This window comes from Micromys minutus (genome assembly GCF_963924665.1).
Source record: "Micromys minutus genome assembly, chromosome: 15".
NCBI classification, from domain to species: Eukaryota; Metazoa; Chordata; class Mammalia; order Rodentia; family Muridae; genus Micromys; species Micromys minutus.
Genome location: NC_137984.1, coordinates 51,982,857 through 52,005,177, shown reverse-complemented (window position 1 = coordinate 52,005,177; position 22,321 = coordinate 51,982,857). Strand labels below are relative to the sequence as shown.

Genomic DNA, 22,321 nt, shown 5'->3' with positions numbered 1-22,321 from the left:
TAGGCACATAGTCAACACTCTGGCTTCTTTAAGTCTTATTGAAGGGTGTCTGACTCGCATCACCCTGAGTCCAAGAATAATTAACTGATGCCTTATGTATATGACCTGTTTATTTTCTGGAAGCCTATGGTAAATTATGAATAACTGTCTGGCCTTTTGCTTTTTTAGGAGAGTAACTTATAAACACCTTAACACAGTTTCATGGCTATATTGGAGCACACTATTGATGATTTTGATTGCCCCATTGTGTAATGATCTTTTATATTAAATAATAGTTTGAAAAATTTGAGTAACACTTATTTTGTTCAGTTTCCTTTATTGAGTACTTGTTAACAATAAAAAAGATATGAAGTCATATTCCAAAGTCTAAACTTATTTTTTAACTTAAACCTTGAGTTTTCTGAATTACCAAGTCTGAAGTAATTCTCTTTATACCTGAAGAACAGTTTTATTGAAATGTTTAAGAGAAAACATTTGTATTGCAAGAAGCATATGACAATCATCTCAAGGCTATAAATCAATTGTAAAAATAACAAAATTTAGCAGGAAACCCACATTGTATGAGAAATATGTACCACCACTGTTTGTAATTTGGTGGGTTGGTTTGCTTGTTGTATGACTGAACACCATTTATGATAGCTTAGCCTCCCGTGGAAAGGTAATTGTGTGCTTTGGGTTTTTCCAGCCTCTTCTTGAGGAGGAAAGTGTTCACTGAGCAAAGACTTAGCTGAATGGATCCATCAATGTGATGATCTTTGATGGATTCCTAATTTAATCAGAAGTTTTCTTATTGATATAGAAAGCCCTCATGGTCCTATATTTCCTTCAGTTTCTACCCCACAGGAGACTAACTATTGTTTTCCTATGCTTCTCATTCAGAAACAAAGAAATTAACTCCATGTTCAGATTTACTTGAAGATTGTCTTTTGTTTGTTGGCATTTCAGATTCTAAGGTCAATGTGGCTCTTACAATTTCCCTTAAAATCAAATTGTTGATTTAGGATTATATAAACTCCGTTGTATGACCTGCCGATTTTCACTGAGAACCACCTTCCCTTGATCGTCTTCTAGACCCTGAGGAGAAACAAGAGAAATTAGATGTGCATAGGACAAAATGGGTAAGAACGGGGTGGCCTGTGTACGGCATATCTGTCAAGAGCAATCATTGCTCCTTGTCATAAGACTTATTTAGTTCATGCTGTCTGAATACTCTCTTCCTTTTAGAGTGAAAAAGACTGTATGCCTTAATTAAAATTGTATCAAAATATAAAATTTGATGATTTTGAGTATCTAAAAATTTGAGGTAGTTTTTTGTTCCCATAAGAAGTTCTTCATAAATCTTTTAATTAAAAACATATGCAACTGGCCAATTAATGTCAACATTCTATATCCTGGGTTGGCTCAAGGTCAGATCTTCATGTACTATATTTATGAGTCTTTTGAGATCTTTTTATTATTAGTCTGCAATTAATTCAAGAATTAAAAACTTTCAATTCAAAGGTTGTAAGCCCTACCAAAGATCTTTGGGGAAAAGATATTAGAAAATTGATATAAATGGAAGAAATGATGTTGTAAATGTCATATATGCAATACAGAATTAAGTTATATCAGTACTTATTTGAACTAACTGGCTTCTGCCTCAATTGTAGCTCCAGCATTTCTTATCTCAGTGGTTCAATGCATTTAACTATTTATACCAGTCTATCTGCCATCCTTTTAATATCCGTTCAACTTAAGTCAAGTAATAAAGGAGAACATATAAACTTATCAGAGCAAACTTTGCATCAAATCCCATTAAATTTTCTGTCTGTCCAAAACTCAACAAACTGCATTAAACACCACTCTCTGCAACTAACATCATAAAATTAATGTAGTCGATTCGCCTACCTTGAACTCTTTTGTTGGCTGGTATCTTCTTTGCAGGTGTGTCTAAAATTAAAGATGTGTAGTTAGAAATTCTTTGGGATTGCAGGTAAAATCTAGAGGTCACTGACAGGCAGGAAAGTCTAAATTGTTTGAAGGACTGCTTCAATGTGTAGTTGTTTTAGTTGTAAACTCACTGGTCCTTAGAATTTCAGTTACTGACAAGGTAAAATGTGATGCCACCTTCCAAGAGAGCTACCCATATTTCAATTACTGTACTCATTATTCGTGCCTCTGTAAAATTCTCATTATAGATCATGAGCAATTTAGAAGTGTGCCTGTGTCCACTCCCCGGACCCCACTGTCCAGCCCATAAAAATCATTGAGAAATTAACTAGCTGTGTAAATATTGAGAAATTAACTAGCTGTGTAAATAATAGAACTTTTTACTTTTTTTTTACATTTTTTATGTTTAGGGATGTTTTACGTGCACGTATATCTGTGCACCACATGTATGACTAATGTCTGCAGAGCACAGCAGTGTAGAGCCCATTGATCTTGAGTTTCAGACAGATGTGAGCTGCCACGTGGGGGCTTGGACTGAAACCTGGATTCTTTGGAATCTGTGCCCTTAACCATCTCCAATGTTCCCGTAGTTCAAGGTTCTAAGCGTTCATAGGAGTTGTGTTTTTATAGTTAGAAAACAGTTCTCTAATCCCTTTGCTCTAATTCCTGTTGTGGCAAGCCTAAAATGATGCCTTATCTCATTTTGAGATTATTTGGGATTAAAGACTGATTGGTTCCTATGGTGGTTTCATTTTTTGGATTGCCTTCATTTAAATTTCCTTTGAAACTTTAATTGATTTGTGTTTATCATCAATACTCAATGGTAAAACCAATTTTATTCATTGGCATTTTTAAAAATTTTGTATATTTAAAAGCAAAGCATGGCATAAGATGTACAAAAGAAAGCAAATAAAAAACTCCTACATTTTAAAGAATTTATGAGCTTTCCTCTGATCTTACCACATTTCTAACATGTCAATTCTCTGTAAGACAGGTAAACATTTGCCATATCATGTTAACACTAAAGTTAGATACGGGACCATAGAAACCCCTTTGAGATTGGCAAACAAGAGGAAAATGTCCTTGAATTAGAAAATCTGAGTTATAATATTATAAATATTTTCTTGAACTACAAGTTTATTTGATCTAAAATAATGATTTATAAAGTATCATCACAATGTGATAGACGATGTAGTCTTAAATATTGAATAAGAATATAGTATATAGTGAGCTTATTAAATTCTATTTGATTGAAAAACTGATATCAAGTTCAAAAGAATCTTCTAGATTCCCTTCTCAAAATGCTTTCAGATTTCCTCATGTAAATTTGGTTTTACCAATTATTATTCTGCCATGACAGCATCCAAATGAGAAATGTTCAGCGAAGCCCAAAAACATCTCAGAATGAAATTCTCATAATACTCAGAATCTGAGTTTCCTCTCCTGGATCTCAGATATCTCAGAATGAAAGGCAGGAAGCCTTAGGAAGAGTCTCTCCAGTGGATGTGGGAGGAGAAACGTTTAGAGAGCTATACAGTGGAAGCTAACTTGTCTAGCTCGGGCCCGGAAGCTTGTTACTGCACACACTGGTAACTACAGTGCACCTTTTAAAAGACTGCTCTATTTATTTGTGTGTGTATGTGCATGTGTGTGTGTGTGCGTGCACATGCATGTATGAGTGAGTTTACATGTATCACATGCATGCATTGCCTGTAGAGACCAGAAAAGGATGTCAGAGCCCCAGGGAACTGGAGTTCCAGACAGTTAAGGCTGCTCTGTGGAAGCTGACAAACAAACCCATTACTCCAAGAGAGCGGTAAGTGTTCGTAACCTCACAGCCATCTCTCCAGGCCTACATCATCTTTTCTAAGAGAAGAAAAATCCTTAAGAATAGTTTTCTAACTCTTTTAAAGGGCGCTCTTGGAACCATTCTCCACAGATCTATGGACAAGTCACATCCAGAGAAGTAAAGCAGAGGGCAACCGAAATAAAAACCAGCCCATTCATAAAAGAGAAAATACCATTTTAAAATCTGCAGATATTCTGGGGTGCGAGAATCTGCTCTTTAATATTGAAGTGTCATTTCAAAGAAACCTTCAGAGTCTTGTTAAAGGAACAAACATACTTACCCATAGTTTAAGCCTCCGGGAACAAAACAATATAAACAGGAATAAACTCTAATTAATTCTCTAAAAAGCACAGCCATTCCACAAAGCTGCCGACTATGGCAAGGGTTAAAAAGAAAAACAAAGGATTCAATTTAAATTCCACACTGTGTGTACTCTTCCTTTAAGGTCTGCTAGGTTTTATGGCAGGGTGGCACTTAGTGGGCTCTTTGTTCCATCTTCAAGAAGCCATTGGTTTCATTATGGGTGAGGATATGCCATAGGCTCCCTGCAGTCTGAAAGGAAGTCTAATGTTTTCCTGATATCTGTGAATGTGTACTTAAAAATACATTGTTGGTTGAATGAAAAATTACTTCACAAATTCAGAAGCATGCTTTCAAAAATATATAAGATTTAAGATTTAAGAGGAGCTATATTTTCTTAGACATAGTTATACAACTTTTAAAATTATAAACCAAATGCCATCTAAACTGAATTTTAGAGAAACATCAGATTTCAATTGTCTTTCCTGATCCATAACATAGTAAAGAACACATCTGTTCTAACTATTCATTTGCTGGTACTTTGAATAATTTTTAGTCTGATGTTTTGTTGTTAGTAAATTGAACTAAATACACATTTATTTAGCTGTCAATGATCCAAATGATTTCCTATTTTTAATAACTATCACTGAGAGTTTGTACATCTTGAATCCTTTTTTTCTTTTGAAAGTAAGTCACTATAATACTACAGACAGAGAACATTCCATACTTCAAAGGTTAATTTTATACACTAAAGGTTTTGTAATCCTGAGTATAGATTGTCACTCAAACAGTAAGCAGGAACACATATTCACTTGTAAGAATGTAGTTTTGGAAATGCAAGTTGCTAAAAGCACTTATTAATGCTTAACTATGCACCTACAAACTCCCAAACATGCCTGTCTTTGTTATGGGGACAGTGAATACAATTTTTGAAAATATGCAAAGCTTTTTCAAATTTAAAGTTTTCTGCCATGTAGCAAAACTCTTTCGTAGTCAAAATATCTGCTTCATTTTCTGTGTCAAGGCAAAAAAGTATTCACTGCTTTCATGTTTTATATTATCAAACTTTTTAAAGACTGTTTAAGCAGTAATGACTTTCTGGACTGGCCACACACACTAATCAATTTGCCGAAGACAACAGACCACACTGTCTTTTTAATCTAATGAAAGGAGTAGCCTACACGTTCAGTCTTTAAAAAGCTGAAGCCTCTTCCATGCCCGTTAAGGGGGTTAGTTTTCAACATTTACTAACCTCCCTGAAGCAGTCTTTTAATCTCCTCATCTTCAAATAAGTGACCATCGCCACCTTCAATGAACCTTGTGACCTTGGAGACCTCTGAGAGGACACATGTTCACAGCAGAAATTGGGTCACACAATAAACAGCAATTTGACACAATGCATACTGCCACCTGCTCAGTAAAGAATTCCAGACACTTCTCAGTCCTCCTAAGGTTTCAGTGCTGGTGTCTGGTACACTCTTCGGTAGACAGGCAACACAAGGCAGCTGCCATCCCTGTACCAGCAAACTGTATGGGTACCACATCTGGCCTCGTCCCTATGCTGGTGTGGAATAGTAAGGTAGCATAAGACATGTCCCTGGCCTTCAAGCTCACATTAGATATAGAACAGGTGGCCCAATGTCACACCCTCTTCTTTAGGTATACTGACCTTTTTGCAAGAATTTCTGCAAGGTCTCTCCTGTTTCTCCACCTCCTGTGGAGATCCTGGTATATTTTATCTCAGGACCTAAAGGAAAGGGGGGTTTTAGACGGTGTGGGCCACATGTCTGTACTGCAACCATTCAGCCCCTCAGAGTAAGTGTAGCCATAGGCATTGTACCAAATGATGGAATGGCTGTGCCCCAGAAAACCTCATTGCAAAGTAGGAGGCATAGGCTGTACTAGAGGCCTTTTAAAAATAAAATATGTAGAACGCTGAATATAGAATTTTAGGTTAATTCATAGATGTCTCACACAAAGTTTACTAAATTTGTCAGCTGCTTTAGACAGACTCATATATACTTTGCTATGTAGATGTACAGATTGTAAAAATGAATATAACCCCAAAGGAAGTTTCTCTTAGTATTCAGAAACTCATCAAGTGGTAAACGAAAGGCAGAATGTCATAACACATGTGTATGTACACAGAGTAAAAATACATGTTCATAGACATGTCTGCGAAAATGTCTTGGAGAAAGACAGGGGTAACACATTTTGTACTTTATTTATTTATTTATTTATTGTAAAAACAAGACGGGAAATGAGGCGACTTTAATATTCTTGGTGACAAAGGCTAGTTAGGTATATGTAATGCACACATCTTGGGGTAATCTAACTTGTGTTTGTAATGTAAGTACAGCTCATACATAGAATTAAGAATTACCTGTAATGATTCGTTCTTCCCGGGTCTGTTTTTCAGTTATTTCAACAGGAACCCCATCTATGATTTTGGTGTACTTTTTAATGACTGGTTCTGAAAGAAGAGAAGAATCCCACACGTGATTTACCCTTTTAGAGTGCCTATACCTCCAGAGCTGGAGATTTTCATCAAGGATGTGACACTATTGTTTAAGAGATGATTCTAGCCATTTTTGGAACAGAGTGTGAATAAATTCTGGCCAGTATGAGTAACTCTTATGTCTAAGGTGGGCACGAGGGTCAACTGGCAAGCAGAGCTGTCACTGGAAAGGAAACCTTTCTATAAAACCCAGGGCTGGTTATACCATCTCTAAAAGGTTGGTTTCAGTTTATTTTACTTAAATGTATGTGTGAGTATGACTGTGTGTGCGTGTGCACGTGCATGTGCATGTGTGCACATATGAGTATGTGTGTGTGTTCATATGTGCATATATATGTATGTATGTGTACATATGTGACTGTATGTTCAGGTGTATGTATGTGTATTATGTGAGTATGTGTGTATGTGTGTGTGTGTGTGTGTGTGTTTGTGTGTTTATTTGTAAGTTATGGTGTACCTGTGGAAGTCAGAAGACATCTTTTTACCATTTGGGACCCAGGGATCTAACACAGGCTTGGAAGAAGGTGTCTTTTCCTAATGACCCATCTCACCAGTCCATATTACCAGAGTTTTAAACAAAAATCATCAACCTCTTCTCTTCTAAAAACAGTGTGTCTTTGTGTGTTGACATTATTGTGGTCATTATACCTCATGACTGCCATTTTGCATATTCAGAGGAAGTGATCCAGGAGCTTAGTGCTTTATTACTGAGCACACTTAAAAACACGCTACACTATGTCTGATTATAGCAAAACTATACTAATCAACATCTCTCAACCTGTATAAAATTAAACTCAAGATAAAACACGCCGTTTAATAATCCTAAATCGACACTATTTTAAAAGGTTACAGGGATGCTACCCCAGCATGATCAGAGGCATGAGGCAGAAAGTACCTCCGTGAATCACTTCTGTCACTGTTTCCCCTTCTTTAATCAGTCTGAAGTCAGGTTCTCCTTCAATTTCGATCTTCGTCATTGCAGGTCCTGTGACATCATTTTAGAAGACAGATTAGTGCATTGAAGAAAACCTTTACCTTTCCCAAACAAGAACTTTATTTCCATGCTTCTTGCTATCCAGACTTCAGCGTTTCAGGTTTCATGAAACCGGTTTTAAATATTTCCTGTTGTTTTAGGGGTTAGACAGTATTTGGGGAAACAAAGGATTCGGTTATGCTGCAGCTTCCCCACCCCCTGCTTCAGCATTTACAGTGATGCACAGGCGAGCTCAGTGGCCATAAGGTAGGATTACAGAGAATGTCTTACGTGGCTTTCTCTGGGAATCAGCATTTACAGATTGGAAATACTCCAGTGGCAACTGGCTCAAATCACACTTTGCCAGAGGACGTCGCCTGTCAATCTTTGCTAACATTTTCTTTAATGTTTTTATCATTCAGGATCTTACAGTTTTATGGGTGAGCATGGCACTGGACATAAAGAAATCTAACAAACTTACCTTGAAGATGCTACATTTTAGGCCTTAAGGAAAACTGACTTAGTACTTACCTGGACTAGGAGGAGGATGTAAATATCAGCATCAACTCTCTAACAGGTACACAACCCTTCAAATGCACAGCGGGTTGTGTTTGACTTGCAAAGTGATTTTGTTCCCAGAGAAAATCAGTTTGAATGTTAGAAAGCTTACTGATACATTAGTTGGTCAGGAATATTTTATGGAGGAGTAAGAGTTATTCAGTTCAGTACATTTAACTTGTACTTTTAAATAGCTGAATGGAGTTATAATTAAGATTGATTTGTTTATTGAAAAATCATCAAAGTACACCATCACCCAGAGCTAGGTAATAATTATAAATAATGTAAGACAGAGAACTGTTCTTTCAACCACAAGGATTTCAGGCCATGATGTTTTCTGTGTGAACCCAATAGCAATGGTTAACTTAAAGGTATGAATAGGTTTTAACGTTGATAACCCTTAAAAAGAAGTTTGCCCAGTGACTCAGGGCTAGGAAATGAGTTAGCGCTGAGACTAAGGCATTTTATTTCTTTAGAAAAGTCAAGTTAAAATTCTGCAAGCACCTATTATCAAACATTACAAAAGAAGAAATATTACTAGACATTTCATAAACATACATACAAAGTACATATTTCATTTGTTAAGTTTTAGCTGACTTGTTCCTAATTCTAAATTTTTATTTAGTGTCTTTTTGACAAAAAAATTAAACCTTTTTTGACAAAAAATTGTCAAATTATGACTTGGAATGAGTCTTGAGTGGAATTTGTGGGTTGGTATCTCTCTCTTTGATATGAAACAACACAGAGGTGTTGCTTTCTGGCCCTACACTGAAGAATAATTACAGATGAGTTGACCCATTACTCTCCATATCATTATGAGGAACAACTCATGTAGACTAATTCTCCAGGATGCTCCTAACTGCACAGTAACACACAGACTCCTGTTGACAAAAACTGGGGTGACATATGATTTGAATGAAGAAGCATAGAAGGAGAAATATCTTTGAAAATGGGAACATGGCACCTGTGGACGACTTTAGTTTAGAAGTTGTGTATCAGTTATAGCAAATTTTATTGGTTATGATTTTTTAAAAGATCCAATATTTTGCCTAAACTTGGCCGATCATTTTTCACTAACACAATCAAATATATATTCTCAGCAAAAATACTTTAAATTTTATTTCTACTTGAAACCCCAATTTTTATTTATCAATAAGTAAAAAAACAATAAAATGGTTGAAATTCATTATTTTTTAAAGCTAAGCACTGATTTTATAGGACAACTCAACTGTACACTCAAGAATGAATAATACTCATAGGTAGCCAGGAAGAGAAAGCTTTATGTTTTCAATGAGTTTAAGTTAGGGTTACCTAAAGGGAAGAGACACATGTATTTTGAGTTGGTGTGTAATGCCACAGAGTTTGCCACAGAAAACCCGAATACAAGGATGATTAGAACAACAGAAGAAAAACTGTTTGCATCTTTCTCGTGGAAGAAACATGACAACAGATGTATTCTCTGTGGCAAATGATCACTGTGACAAGCATGAACGTGGACATTGTTGCTAAAGTTTGATCTTAGAGATAACATAAATGCATGAGATCAAGGTCACATCCAAGAGGTTGACATCAGTTAACATAGTAAGTATAAAAAGAAAAGTGACATTTGAGATAAAAGAAGTAAATAAAGTTCAGAGAGGAGATAGAGGATCCAGAGTTTGACCTACTAAACAACACCTTCTTTTTTTCTGTTTTTGTGATCTAAGTTTTAAAATAGTCATTAACTGTAACTTTAAAGCCTTCGCTAATATGTACGTTCTCTAGCCTTTTAGAATGCTCACTGGAAAAGATGCCTGCATAGTTTTAAACTATGTTCTTTCAGTGGTATCAAGAGAAAGTGTGATGGTGATGAGGGGTGAAAATAAAGCTACATAAAATGTATTTTCTTATGGAATCTACAGAAAAATATTTATGAATACTTTGTTAAGTGATTATCTGGGTACCAGTGTTGACACAACCTCAATTAGATTAAAACAAATACAAGCAAATGTACTGAAAATATTAGGGATGCACCAACTACTTTGCTAAAAACATATTGCACCCCACCATTTGCAATTACACAAGCATGCTGTTTGTAGAGAAACATTTAGCATGTTAGTTTCAAAAAGAATGTAGATATATTGAGAGAGATGAGTTGATTACATATGTTTTTTCTGTGAGGAACCATGGAGAATATTGGTTTTACCTTCCGTTTTGATAAAAGGCTGAAGGCTGCCTTGAATGACTTTAATTTTTGGTTCCACGAGTTTGGTTATAATTTTAGTTGCTGAAAATATAGAAAGTGGAGCATGAATAAAGTTTAACTAGAAACAACTCAGATGAAGTTGTCCTTTTTGGTCTCTATAGGGTGTGAATTTATCAGCTATGGTGCTAGGGTCAGACAGTGACAGGAAATAATGTCTTCGCATGTCCAGATGCGGAATCTCGCAGACCAGTGACTTGGCTGTGCTTCAGAGGGAGACATGCTAACTGAATGCTGTACCATTTAGAAATCTACCACTCTGAGCCGCATCACTAAGGCTCTGACTTCCCTTTGTGCTTCTTGAGAACACTGGCTGTGTAGCAACAGAAGACAAATAAACATGATTAATTTCATGCATTTCGTTATATCTTAAATTGCTTTGTCAGCTTTGTAATTAAAAGAAGGATATGGAAAGAAAAAGACCTATGGAATGCTCCCATGCATTTGCTACAGAAAAGAAAATATGGAAACAAATTCACATTTCGAGATGAGGATAAATTTCAGCCAGGAAGTCATGAGCTTTTTGCATCAGATGCGAGATGGCCAACATTTATTTTCAACCCTGTTATGATAAGTTTAAGGTGGTTTTCCATGTGAAGGTTTTATGGTGAATGTATATCACCTCCCAAGTGAGGTTATCATGGGTTTAGGTTGGGTGGATATTGTTGTTGTTTTGTTTTTGTTGTTTGTTTGTTTTTATTTTTTATTGTAAGAGCCAAGTTCAGATCTACTTAGGCCTTTTCACTCCTAGTAAGTGTTAGAAGATGATTCCAGTAGAAGGGGTGTTGACTTCAGTCACATGTGTGACTAAGTCGGTAGCACACGGTGGCTTTTTGCCAATCTCAGTCCCTGCTCTTACATGCTCACCTGTGTCAACTTTTTGAGTGGGTGTGGGCTACACCTTTATGGGGACTACCTTTTAACCACAGATCAGCTCTTGAAAACTCAGACTATAAAGCTCTAAAATGTGTCAGATCCTCATTTTTAATTCTTGACCCCACGAGTGGTTCTGCCACAGAGGACTCTGCCCCTGGAGCAACACAGAGACCTGTTACTGTTGTTCAAGTGAAATAATTTTTGAGGTTTTTCATGCTGGGAAAATTGAACTTTAGAGTCTTGATTGTCAGCTTTGCTTTTGTGAAGGCTTAAGTAACTTGGACAGCTCTAAAGATTTCCTGACCTTTGCCCTCTGTGTGATTTTTTTTTATTTTTATTTGACAACTTAAAGTGTGGTCCCAATAAAAATTTAAAATGTGTCGTATTTTGAAGGGGACAACAAAAACAAACATCAGGAAAACAGAAGAAATATTAGAGACTAATTAATAAATGATTCTGAAGATGGAATCTTTGCTTTATTGGGCCTGTACCTCTATTTGAAGCAGCCAACATTAGGGGGATATAAACCCCAGAGCTCCTACAGCCCCTGAGTGGGCTGACAAGTTACTAGATTTACATAATTTTGCAAACATAATTTATGTAATACTATAATAAATAAAAATGTTGCCATGTAGCCAATAGTACTGATATGGATAAAATGAGAAAGATAAATAATATTTTAATAAAGATTTATGGCAAGGGGAAAGATGGTGTCACATGTATCTGACTGGATATGATGACTAGAGGCCATCAGAACTTGTTTATTTATTATATGTTTTTCCATGGCTGGAATTTAGAAAATGCTAAACCATAATGATTCCAGGGGACACCCTCAGACAGCTCTGGGACCCAGCACCAGGAGTACAGAGGCTATGTCAAGTAGAGAGGCAGACATTTTGTTTTGCTCCATACATTGGCTGTTTTCCTTTTCATGTCCAGTGTTAACTTGAAGGAAAATTCTCATAATTAGATAACTGGATGTTCATGATATTGACAAGAATAATTTTCTAGTTAGAATGAAGGGAGGATAATGCAACATTTTAGCATATTTAACTGTCTTGTGGTAGAGCCAAAACAAAATGGAAAGAACTCAGCTTTAAAAGCCACAGTAAAAGCAGCAGCAGGGTGGTTTGAGAGGTAGGAATGAAAACCCATGATGGGAGCTATTTGATGATTGGCAGCAGCATTTATGATGAGAAAGAAATGTCATCTGCCATGGTTAAGTAGCTGAACTTTGGTCTTGATAATCTGGTAACTTGGAGACTTAAAACAATCACTTAGCAGATTTGGGGTTTCTTTGCCCAGTTTTGGATGTGGTAATTTTTGAACCGGTGTCTCATAAGAATTAGAATGTACCTGCAGTGGCTTGAGGTCACAATGTGGGAGGTTCTCCCTGAGGTGAAGGGGGGGAGGGACTGTGAGGTGGGCACTGTGAGGGGGTGGGCTGCAATGGGGATGTAAAGAAAATAAATAAATTAATTAATTGATGGAAGAAAAGAATTAGGACTCTTTTGCACATCTTCCTATGCACAGTTCAGCCCCAGGGCGGGATGGGTGACAGCCTTCTGCCCTACTCTGCCTTTGTGCCCACTCATTAACATTTCCAGAGAGTTCTGGGGCGTCTTGTAGTCCTGCCCTTTTGTATGCCCCTAATTGATTTCCGTTCACCTCGTGCATGGTTTTACTCTCTGATAAGCGGCACTCTTGTTTGCCATGAGGAGAGAAGTGGATGTGGAGGCTGTGGCTAGGCCTCTGAGGCTTCTTCCAGATCTCAGCCTCTGTTTGGAGGGCGATGAGTTTCAGAGAATTTGGAATTCTAAATACCAGATTATCAGCAGACTTCGTATACGCAAAGAGAAGATATTTGCATATCATTTCTATTTGTAGCCAAAACTATTTATATACTTACTATAGACAGTCATGGGGATTTCTTTGAAGGTGCTGCCACGAACAAACTGAAAATACATGTCTATGTTTAGTAACACAAAGTGTATTACACAATGAAAACACTAATTCTAACTAAAATAAAAATGCTTAAGGTGACTCAGTAAAAATGCAGTAAAATCAGGTGCCATAAAAACCACCAGGTTTATTACTGAGAGTTTTAAGATTATAAAATAATTTACCCACTTTCAAGCATATGTAATATCCTATATTTTTCCTATTGTCTACATTATTCCAATGCTATACTCATAATACACTATACTAATTTCTAGTCTTTTGTATTAGCCCTACAATACCCTCTGAACATAGTAGAAATAAAATCTGATAGCATTCTGTTCTGTACCTTGATTTGAATGTATTTTATCAGTTTGTTCAGTAATTCCAAGAGCTGATCATTTCCAACTGGAATGTCTGTGGAGATAAATATTCAGTAAATATGGTAAGAAAATGAGTGATTAAAAAAAAAGCTATTTTGAACAGTCTCAATCTATCAATGTGTTTAATCTTTACACACCTGCTGGATAAAGGAGTTTGTCCACAACATGGATGACTCCGTTTGTGGTCATGATGTCAGATTCTTTGGACTTCAACTCATTGACCAGAAGAGTCTCATTTACCTTTCAAAATAAGGGATGATGGTAAGGAGAGACTGTATAAAGGCCATTTAATGATCATAAGTACGTTATAAATTCCTTCTAGCAACTTACTCCTTTCAGATAGATTTTGCTTCCCTGAGTGGTCTTCAGGATATTAGTGACTCCAGGTTCAAATCCCTTTCCAATATAAACCCCTGGGGTCAGGTGATAAAGAATGATGTTTTGAAGAGCATTTTTATCTCCTGCAGAAAAGACAGGTATTGGTTTAATAATACTTTGCTTCTCCGATATTCAGGGAATAAAACATCAAACCGTCTCTCCTCTTCTGCTTTTTCACAAAGTCAATATTGTCTCATCAATGGAAGTGCTTTATCAAGATATTAGTCATTTCGATCAGTTCGAACTATGCCAATTAGTCTTGATATTATGACAGTTCCCTGTTATACTATATAATTATGTGTTTTAAATAAATTAGTATGACAGTGTGCAGTTTGTGAATAAATATTAATGAATGGCTCTCCTCACATCCCAAGATGGTTGAAGGAAACCAAAGCCTGTTAAGGAAACTACTTTGCCATTCACTGTCCCTCACCAATCAGAATCTGCCATTCACTGTCCCTCACCAATCAGAATCTGCCATTCACTGACACTTACCAATCAAAATCTGCCATTTATTGTCCCTCACCAATCAGAATCTGCCATTCACTGTTACTCACCAATCAGAATCTCCCTTTCTTCGTTAGTCATTCCCTTGAAGGCATCATTGGTTGGTGCAAACAAGGTCCAATCTCCGGGCTGCGTCAGGAGATCTTTCAAATCTGCAGCTTCAAGGAGGCTGAGGAAGATGCTAAGCACAGAGAATGTGCGTTTAGTTTGACATAGATTTAGATTTAGATTCACTTACCATGTACAGAACAGGGTGGAATCCATATATTATTGAAACAGTGAGAAATCACCTGACATTTCTATGTAAGAGCAATTTCCCTGTTAAGAAAGATTTATGATGTGAAAGGACTGAAATATATAATTTATAAATTTCTCCACCTTTGCTTTTCTTATAAAAACATCAAAGCCACATTTTAATGTGACATAAAACCTTTGTTTCATTTCACAGCTTATTAATTAGTCTTTATATTACCATTTACACAATTTTTAGGATTTTTCCACCCACCAAATCATGCTATGATACTTCAGGAACAAATTAAATAGCACTAAAATGTGTTAATTTAAAAATATTTGTATGATTTTTAAAATTTACTTTCTAATATTTATTTAGAATTACATTGAGTACTGTATTTACATCCTTTTAACCCCCACTTCCCCTCTAACGCTTCCTGAGTTGACGTTCCCACTCTTCAAATTCATAACCTCCTGTTCTTCAATTACTGTGAAACACACACACATGCACACACACACACACACACAGGACTTGATAAGTCCAATTTACTGTTGCCAATAAGTGCATGTGTTTAGGGCCGGCATGAGGTTAGATATCCTTTCAGGGGTCCTCCCTAGAGGAGGCTGACTTTTCCCCTCTCCCCAGCCATGAACTACCTGTAGCTCCCAATCTAAGAATGCTGTCTTGTGAATTTTTTCTCATTTATACTGATATGTCACCTGGTGCTGTCATTGTGAAGGTCTTATTGAGGGAACCACATTGTCATGGGTGGTCTTTCCTGTCATATGTAGAAGACATTGTTTTACAGCCAACATCCCTGACGTACTCTGGGTCTTGGGTATCAGGGTCGTGTTGTGGGTGTGTCTTTGGAGTCAGCAGTACCGTGCACTGGACGTTTCTCGGGAAGCACCGGTGCCGCGCCTCCTTGTGTGCAAGCACAGGACACGCCTCCTTGTGTGCAGGCACAGGACACGCCTCCTTGTGTGCAGGCACAGGACACGCCTCCTTGTGTGCAGGCACAGGACACGCCTCCTTGTGTGCAGGCACAGGACACGCCTCCTTGTGTGCAGGCACAGGACACACCTCCTTTTGTGCAGGCATAGGAGACAGACTTACCTAAAGCGCTTATCTTGCCGCAGTTTGTCGTGCAGGGATTTCTCTGCTGGTTGGATGATCTCTCTGAATATGTGAATGGCACCGTTCCTTCCCTGCTTGCTTCCTCTCACCATGCAGGAATTTTCTATGCAGATAGCCTAGCAGCAGGAGGGGAGACCCATGATGCCCTTTAGTATGTCTGATGGAGACAGCCCTTAGAGGTCACCAGAGTGATGCGGCCTGAGAAGGCAGGCTTGTTTGTAGTGCCTTGTACATTTCACCCCATCTCCCACCGGGTCCTGCCACTGGCCTGGACACCTTATGCATCAGGCTTTTGTATTTTGTCGGCAGACTGCAGACAGCATAGAATTCTAATTCTGTTTTCCCTGTCATCCTGCTTCATGTTTGGCTACTCTTTATGTTAATACCAGCCATAAATATTCCAAAACTCAGTGAGTCATGTAATATTCACATTTATTCAATTCTGTTGACTGTAAGACCAATCAGTTATGTGTCTAATCCTTAATTTAATTCTACTTTATAAAAATTGATATATGGATATGCTTTATTTAATATGTGCACATGTATAATTTAATAAATTCAGGTGTATAATATAATGTATAATAAATACATGTATATGTTACTGTATTCATATGTATAATTCAATGTGTGTACATGTGTTGTTTAATATATATACATGTATAACTTAATATATGTGCATGTATAGTTGAAAGTAAAGCTCACTTTCTGGATTATTTGATATGTGTGCCTTGCCATCACGAAGCTTTAGTAAGAGTTCCTATGTGCCCCTGCCATTTGTGGGTAATGGTTCCCTCCCCATGAAGCTTTATAGCCGCACAGTAATTCTGACCGTTAATGTTTCTGGGAAGTTTCCTATAGGAAATCACACTTTAGGTTCATCCCATAGGATCCAGAAATTTGTTTGGGCCTTTCTAAATTCATCTTGAAAATCACTGAAAAGAAATTCCATTGCCGGATGGGAGGAGATGGTGACTGCGGAAAACCCTGCATGTTAGAGTCAACATGAAATCTGTCCTGGAAAGTACAGTGTATTCCAAAAGGCAAGCGTGTACATTAAGGAGACTCTTCTGCAGTGTCGATGAGTATTTCAAAGCACAGCTACTTGTTAACTGGAACAAATGCTAGTTATCTGTGGTTCACAGAACATTAGTGCCCTCTCCTAAGCTCCTTCCCACAAGCTGTCTATCTCTCTGATCAAATGAACAGTGAATTTTGCAATTGCATTTGCATGTGTGTTAGAAACATTTGCCATGACAATTCAGCATATGCCATGTGACATTCCAGCCAGTGTAGACAGGTGTTAGATTTGGATGTGATTCACTTACTGTTCGATATACGAAGACACGGAGTTGTTTGCCTCCAATGGTCTCCAGTATCTGTCCGTTGTAGAGGTCACTAAGGCCGACTTTTACTTTCAGAATGTGATTTTGCAGAATTAGCTTAAGAAGGCGCTGGTCCATGCTCAGAGTGTCATCTGTGAACATGTGCATTAGGAGGAACATTATTGCCTTCGGACATAGAAGCCTGGACATCTCTAATGCTGTTCAAGTGCACCCCTCACGGGCATCATAAAAGAGTCAGTTAAATGGCCAGCAAGGCCATCTGCCAATACAAATTGACCTATCAACACAAGCTATGCCCATGAAGTTCTTATTGGGCAAACAATAACTTCATCTACATAGAGACCGTTTACTTTCATGGTGGTCACTGGCAAAACCTAAACCTTTGTAGTGGACCATTTTTTTTTCCTGACAGTTAGGTGTCCATTAGTCACATGGTTGACTGTTGATGAGTCATGTGTCAGTTCATGCTTACTACTGGTTAAGGGACAAAGCACACAAGGGCTCCAAAATGTGGCATAGTGCCAGAACGTATACTTGTTATTAATCTAAGGGAAATACTGTCTTTTTAGAAGTTCTAATTTCTCTAATTAATAATTTTACATATTACAACTTTAAAAACATTAAAAAGTTTGTGTTTTGTTCACTAAACTTTTCCTCACCGTTTACATATCTCCTTGTGAAATTGGTTTTTAGAGCCAGATCTCAGGATATATCCTAAATATTGTCAGTGAGTAGCAATAACTAGACAAATGTACTCCACGTCACGATCTGATGGAACCCTCTCTTGATTTTATACTTAAAACTGGACACCAATATCTTCTGGATCGCCAAATCTAATCAATATTTTCTAATGTGTCTATTACTTCTTACTGAGAATAATCACGTGGAAGAAAGAACGGAGCGGGAACAGAACTCAGCACATACCAGAGAATGCATTGTTCACAGGAGCTAACAAGGTGTACTCTCCATCTGGCTTCAGGGAAGATGCCAAGCCTAATTGGGCCACCAGATCCGTGAAAGTGGTTTGCTGTTTTCCAGCCAGCTCAGTAACTTGTTTGGCTGTAAAAGAAACCATTTCCCGTCTCAACAATGTCCTCATTGTTATGATCCCAGTCCCAGGGTTCGGAAATCAGTGCCTGGCTCCTTTCTATTCTTGTAAGCTATTTACTTGAGTGTCAATCCAGTAAAACATCCCACTCTTCCTTAGAATGAAAATTCTAGTATCCACATGGGGGGTTTGATCAGTACAAATCATCTTAGAGGGAATTTCTCTCTTTGTTGTCCTACTGTAGTTTTCTTGAACATGAGTCAACTTTCAACCAGTTCTACACTATGAGTAAAAATCTCTTTCTTTTACTGAATGTTTACCATCAGTATGTATCTTTCTGTTGCCAAGTAACACACTAGCAGTGTGCAAAACATTTATAAATACTATATGTTGGACCAAGGTCCTGGATGGGCTGTGCTTGACTGCACAGGCTTTGGAGTCAGCACTCAGCGAGCACACAGACAGTTCACTGTTTGTTCTTCTTTGAGCTACACATTAGCCTTTCATGGCCTTGCTCTCCGGGTACCTTAACTGGTAAGGGAAATGGTGGTGGGGCTCTGCTCACCAGAATCAGGAATGAGGACTTCATCAATCAGGTGGATGACCCCATTCTTAGTCACAATGTCTTTCTTGTTCACCATCTTGATTCCATTAATGGAGATACTGTCCCCTTCACACCCTATTTCAATAGTGTTTCCTTCCATGGTCTCAAACACGGCTCCTCCTGTGATAGCCTCAGAGCACTGGAGGGTATTTAGGATGTGGTACTTCATGAGAGCTGGGGAGAGAAATGGGAGGAAAAATCAAACTTCAGGTCAAAGGAAATCAGTTAAATTATGCATTTCACTGTGAACTAAACTCACCAAGGACACAGATATAAGCACTGAGATATTAAAACTTTAATACACATGTTCTAAGAAAGGAGGTGCTTTAAATCCATGCTTTAATAGAAGCAGCTTAGCTTGGTAGAAAAAAAGGAAAAAAGAATATTAACTCTCCAAATTAATTTTTGCAACACCAAGAATTAAGAAAAGACTGAAAAGAGAAAAAGAAAAAAACCTTTAGGCAGTTTATGAAATTAACTATTAGCCATGACTGTTATAAAACACTCACATAGAATGATGCATTAACCACGTCCAAAAGACTCTTCATGATTGGTAATTTAGTTATAGAACGTGAGGGCAAGGTAAGCCATTTCCCCCAGACAACTTTTAGAAAATGCAGACAGTTTTATGAAGCATCTGGGTGATCTATCTGGTCCTTGATGTTATATCTTCAATGTTTGTCTGCTTAATTTGGAGACTGAGTGTATAAAATCTGTTAGCACAAGGCAAAGGCGATTTGGCCATTGAAAGGGAGGCTGGAAAGGATCCAAGTGTATCTGAGAATCAATGTGTAGTGGTTAAAAAAACCATATAACATTCTCAGTTCTGCATATATTTAGAGTTGCAAGTATTTTATAGTATGCATTCCATATTATAAAACGCCTGCTGCCTACAGAGGCTAGAAGAGGCATTGGATTCCCTGGAATCCTGTGGTACTGGGAACTGATAACAGGTTCTCTGCAGGAGTAGCCAACACTATAACTGCTGAGCTGACCCTCTGGCTCCTTATCAACCCTTCATAACATTGGCAAGTTATTTGCTTGGAAGCAGCACAAATGGCTGTGACCTCACGGCTATTCTTATTAACAGACAGTCACCTATTCTTTGAACCCTTTACAAGTTTCCTAGAGCACCTCACATCAAATGCTTTTGGTCTTTCCTGTCACCGCTCTCATTGTTGGCAATGACTGGCCGTTTCCCACTGCCTTCATCCTAGGTCTCTGGGAGAATCTGGGAGAGAAAGACATTTTCTTACCTTCAGAAGCCACTTTGTCTCCCATGATCCTTTCTAGGACTCCTCGTGGGAGTTTCTCAAAAGCCTCATTGGTGGGAGCAAAGAGGGTGAAGTGACCATCTCTTCCAAGGGACTCCAAGAGGTCAGAAGTGATAGCAGCCGCCTGAAACACAAGGACTTTCAGAGGACGGCATAGAAAATCCTAAGAAAACTTGTCATATAGTTGGCCTAGTGTGTCAGGAGGGAGTTCACAGCATCACCAGAGACATCTGCTCATGTTAGATGGTTAAAATAATACTTTTTGGCCCAAGTAATAAAGTTTTTCCAAATTTTCCTCAAACCGTTGGCTAAAGTAAAAAGTCTGCCAGTGTTTATCTGTCTGCAGTGGAATCCAGCAACGTAAACAGTGAATCAACATGTTCAAGAGATTCCAATCACAGTGTAGTCACACAAAGAGCCTTTCTTTATCAATTATATCGAAATGTGTGTTACTGTATATGGAACTGTCTCTCCTTCATGAAATGGAAATGGCCATTTCATTAAATATATGTTGCAGTTTGCCAGATTTGCTGGAATAGCACTTTTTGGCAGTCTACAAATCTGGTCAGGGGAGGGAAGGGTTTCAGTGACTCACAGGATTCTGCCCTGATTCTTACTCTGAATGATGAAAGCTCATCTTCTGCTTCAAGGAAGTCTTGGATGGATGTGCCGATTTGTGTCAGGACACGGTCAATGACATGGACAACACCATTTGTGGCAATCTGGTTACCATGGATGACTCGAGCACAGTTCACAGTGACAACCTGCAATCATTTGAAAGGAGTCACATCTAGTCGATGGCTGTTAAGACAGTAAAGCGATTTCTGCCTTCCCATTTGTACTATTAGGTACTATGGCAGGCAGTACATGCCGAGTGCCTATGCTGAAGATCTAGTAGGTATAATGTAAGAAGCCTACATGATGAATGCTGATGCTGTGGATTAAGACTTGAATATTGTCAAAGAGAAAGCAGAACTATTTAGACGCCCAGTCAGTCGAAAGCATTTCTCGATATCCAAGGCAAATAATTTTCCTCATTTGAGTTATTTATTTTTACTTTTATTCTTTGATATAGTTGCAAACTATTTCTGATATAGATCAGAGTGTTGTGTAAAGAATTCAAATTAGCTCTGAAATGAATTCTGAGAGAGGAATTAAAATCGCCATTGCAAAACTGTCCCGAGGTCTACTGAACAATAAATAACACTGCCTCCTCTCTGGAAATTTCTTTTCATCTCTGGAAATTTTAACATAGGAAAGACCTTGAGGGCCAACTGGCAACTTGCCAGAGTCTAACCAATAAAAGGAACCGAAGATAACATAACATCCAGAGAGTGACTTGAGGGTCATCACTCTCCTGGTCGTGCACTTCACTGTCTGTAAGAAACTGACCAACACACATTGCCTCTAACTGCCAATCAGTCAGTCTTCAAGAGAAACCAGTTGGATTGAAATTTTACATGGTCAGGATTTTTTCCTTCTTAATCATAATACAAGCATTGACATCACACTGACAAACATTTTATCCTTTCTGTGAGCATCCTATCAAGGGAACAGATAAAATTCAGACAAACATGACTTAGAAAGATACATTTTATAAATAAATAAATAAATAAATAAGTCTTTACTAACTTAAACTTACCCCATTGGGATAATGATTAATAAAAAGCCCCAGATTGTTGTACATTGAAGGGATAACCATGCCGTGTTTCAGGTCCTTGGTTAACATTCTCTTGTTAACCATGTGGCTGTGTAAAGCGTTCAGCAGCTCCACATTGACATTGTTCTCCAGTCCCCTGCGGATGTCCTGGGAAAAATAAACATTGCTTTGCTATGGTTTGCTATTGAAGTTCCCTCACGCACCCTGTTCGTTTGCTGTCTCTCCCACCCTTTGAAAAGATCTATTTTTATTTATGTGTGTGTGTGTGTGTGTGTGTGTGTGTGTTTACTCATATGAATTCATGCTTGAGCAGCTACACAGAGAGGCCAGAGACAATCTTCATGTAGGTCCCTAACCAGGAATGTGACATCATCAGACACAATAAGTTGTAATGTCAGGTACTCAATATGCTATTACACTTTCATACAACACTTGAGGAGTTTTGTGTTTTCTATACTTGTTTTTCTGGAGGCAGTGTCTCATTGTGTGGCCCAGCCTGGTCTTAAACTCAAGGCAATGCTCCTGACTCAGCTTCCTGAATGCCAGAATTAATTACAGGCATATACCACCAC

The 22,321-nt window shown here is 37.9% G+C and overlaps 1 protein-coding gene across 3 annotated transcripts in view; it reads right to left on the bottom strand.

The window, feature by feature from the left end:
• Positions 1 to 319: 319 nt before the first annotated feature.
• The window catches only part of POSTN (periostin), a 33,220-nt gene continuing 11,218 nt past the window's right edge, over positions 320 to 22,321 (bottom strand). For 2 of the 3 annotated variants that reach the window (XM_080929514.1, XM_080929515.1), the window contains 17 exons: positions 21,732 to 21,896; positions 20,707 to 20,853; positions 20,072 to 20,213; positions 18,777 to 18,989; positions 18,088 to 18,222; positions 17,146 to 17,294; positions 15,800 to 15,936; positions 14,502 to 14,632; positions 13,897 to 14,027; positions 13,704 to 13,806; positions 13,533 to 13,600; positions 13,155 to 13,200; positions 7,492 to 7,581; positions 6,462 to 6,551; positions 5,748 to 5,825; positions 1,888 to 1,929; positions 320 to 1,074 (listed from right to left, as the gene is read on the bottom strand). In XM_080929514.1, coding sequence (XP_080785640.1) covers positions 1,037 to 1,074; positions 1,888 to 1,929; positions 5,748 to 5,825; positions 6,462 to 6,551; positions 7,492 to 7,581; positions 13,155 to 13,200; positions 13,533 to 13,600; positions 13,704 to 13,806; positions 13,897 to 14,027; positions 14,502 to 14,632; positions 15,800 to 15,936; positions 17,146 to 17,294; positions 18,088 to 18,222; positions 18,777 to 18,989; positions 20,072 to 20,213; positions 20,707 to 20,853; positions 21,732 to 21,896 — 1,905 coding nt within the window. In that variant the 3' untranslated portion in view covers positions 320 to 1,036. Of the gene's footprint in view, positions 1,075 to 1,887; positions 1,930 to 5,330; positions 5,415 to 5,747; positions 5,826 to 6,461; positions 6,552 to 7,491; positions 7,582 to 10,312; positions 10,394 to 13,154; positions 13,201 to 13,532; positions 13,601 to 13,703; positions 13,807 to 13,896; positions 14,028 to 14,501; positions 14,633 to 15,799; positions 15,937 to 17,145; positions 17,295 to 18,087; positions 18,223 to 18,776; positions 18,990 to 20,071; positions 20,214 to 20,706; positions 20,854 to 21,731; positions 21,897 to 22,321 lie in introns of all 3 variants that reach the window. The other variant, XM_080929516.1, reaches the window with a different exon arrangement.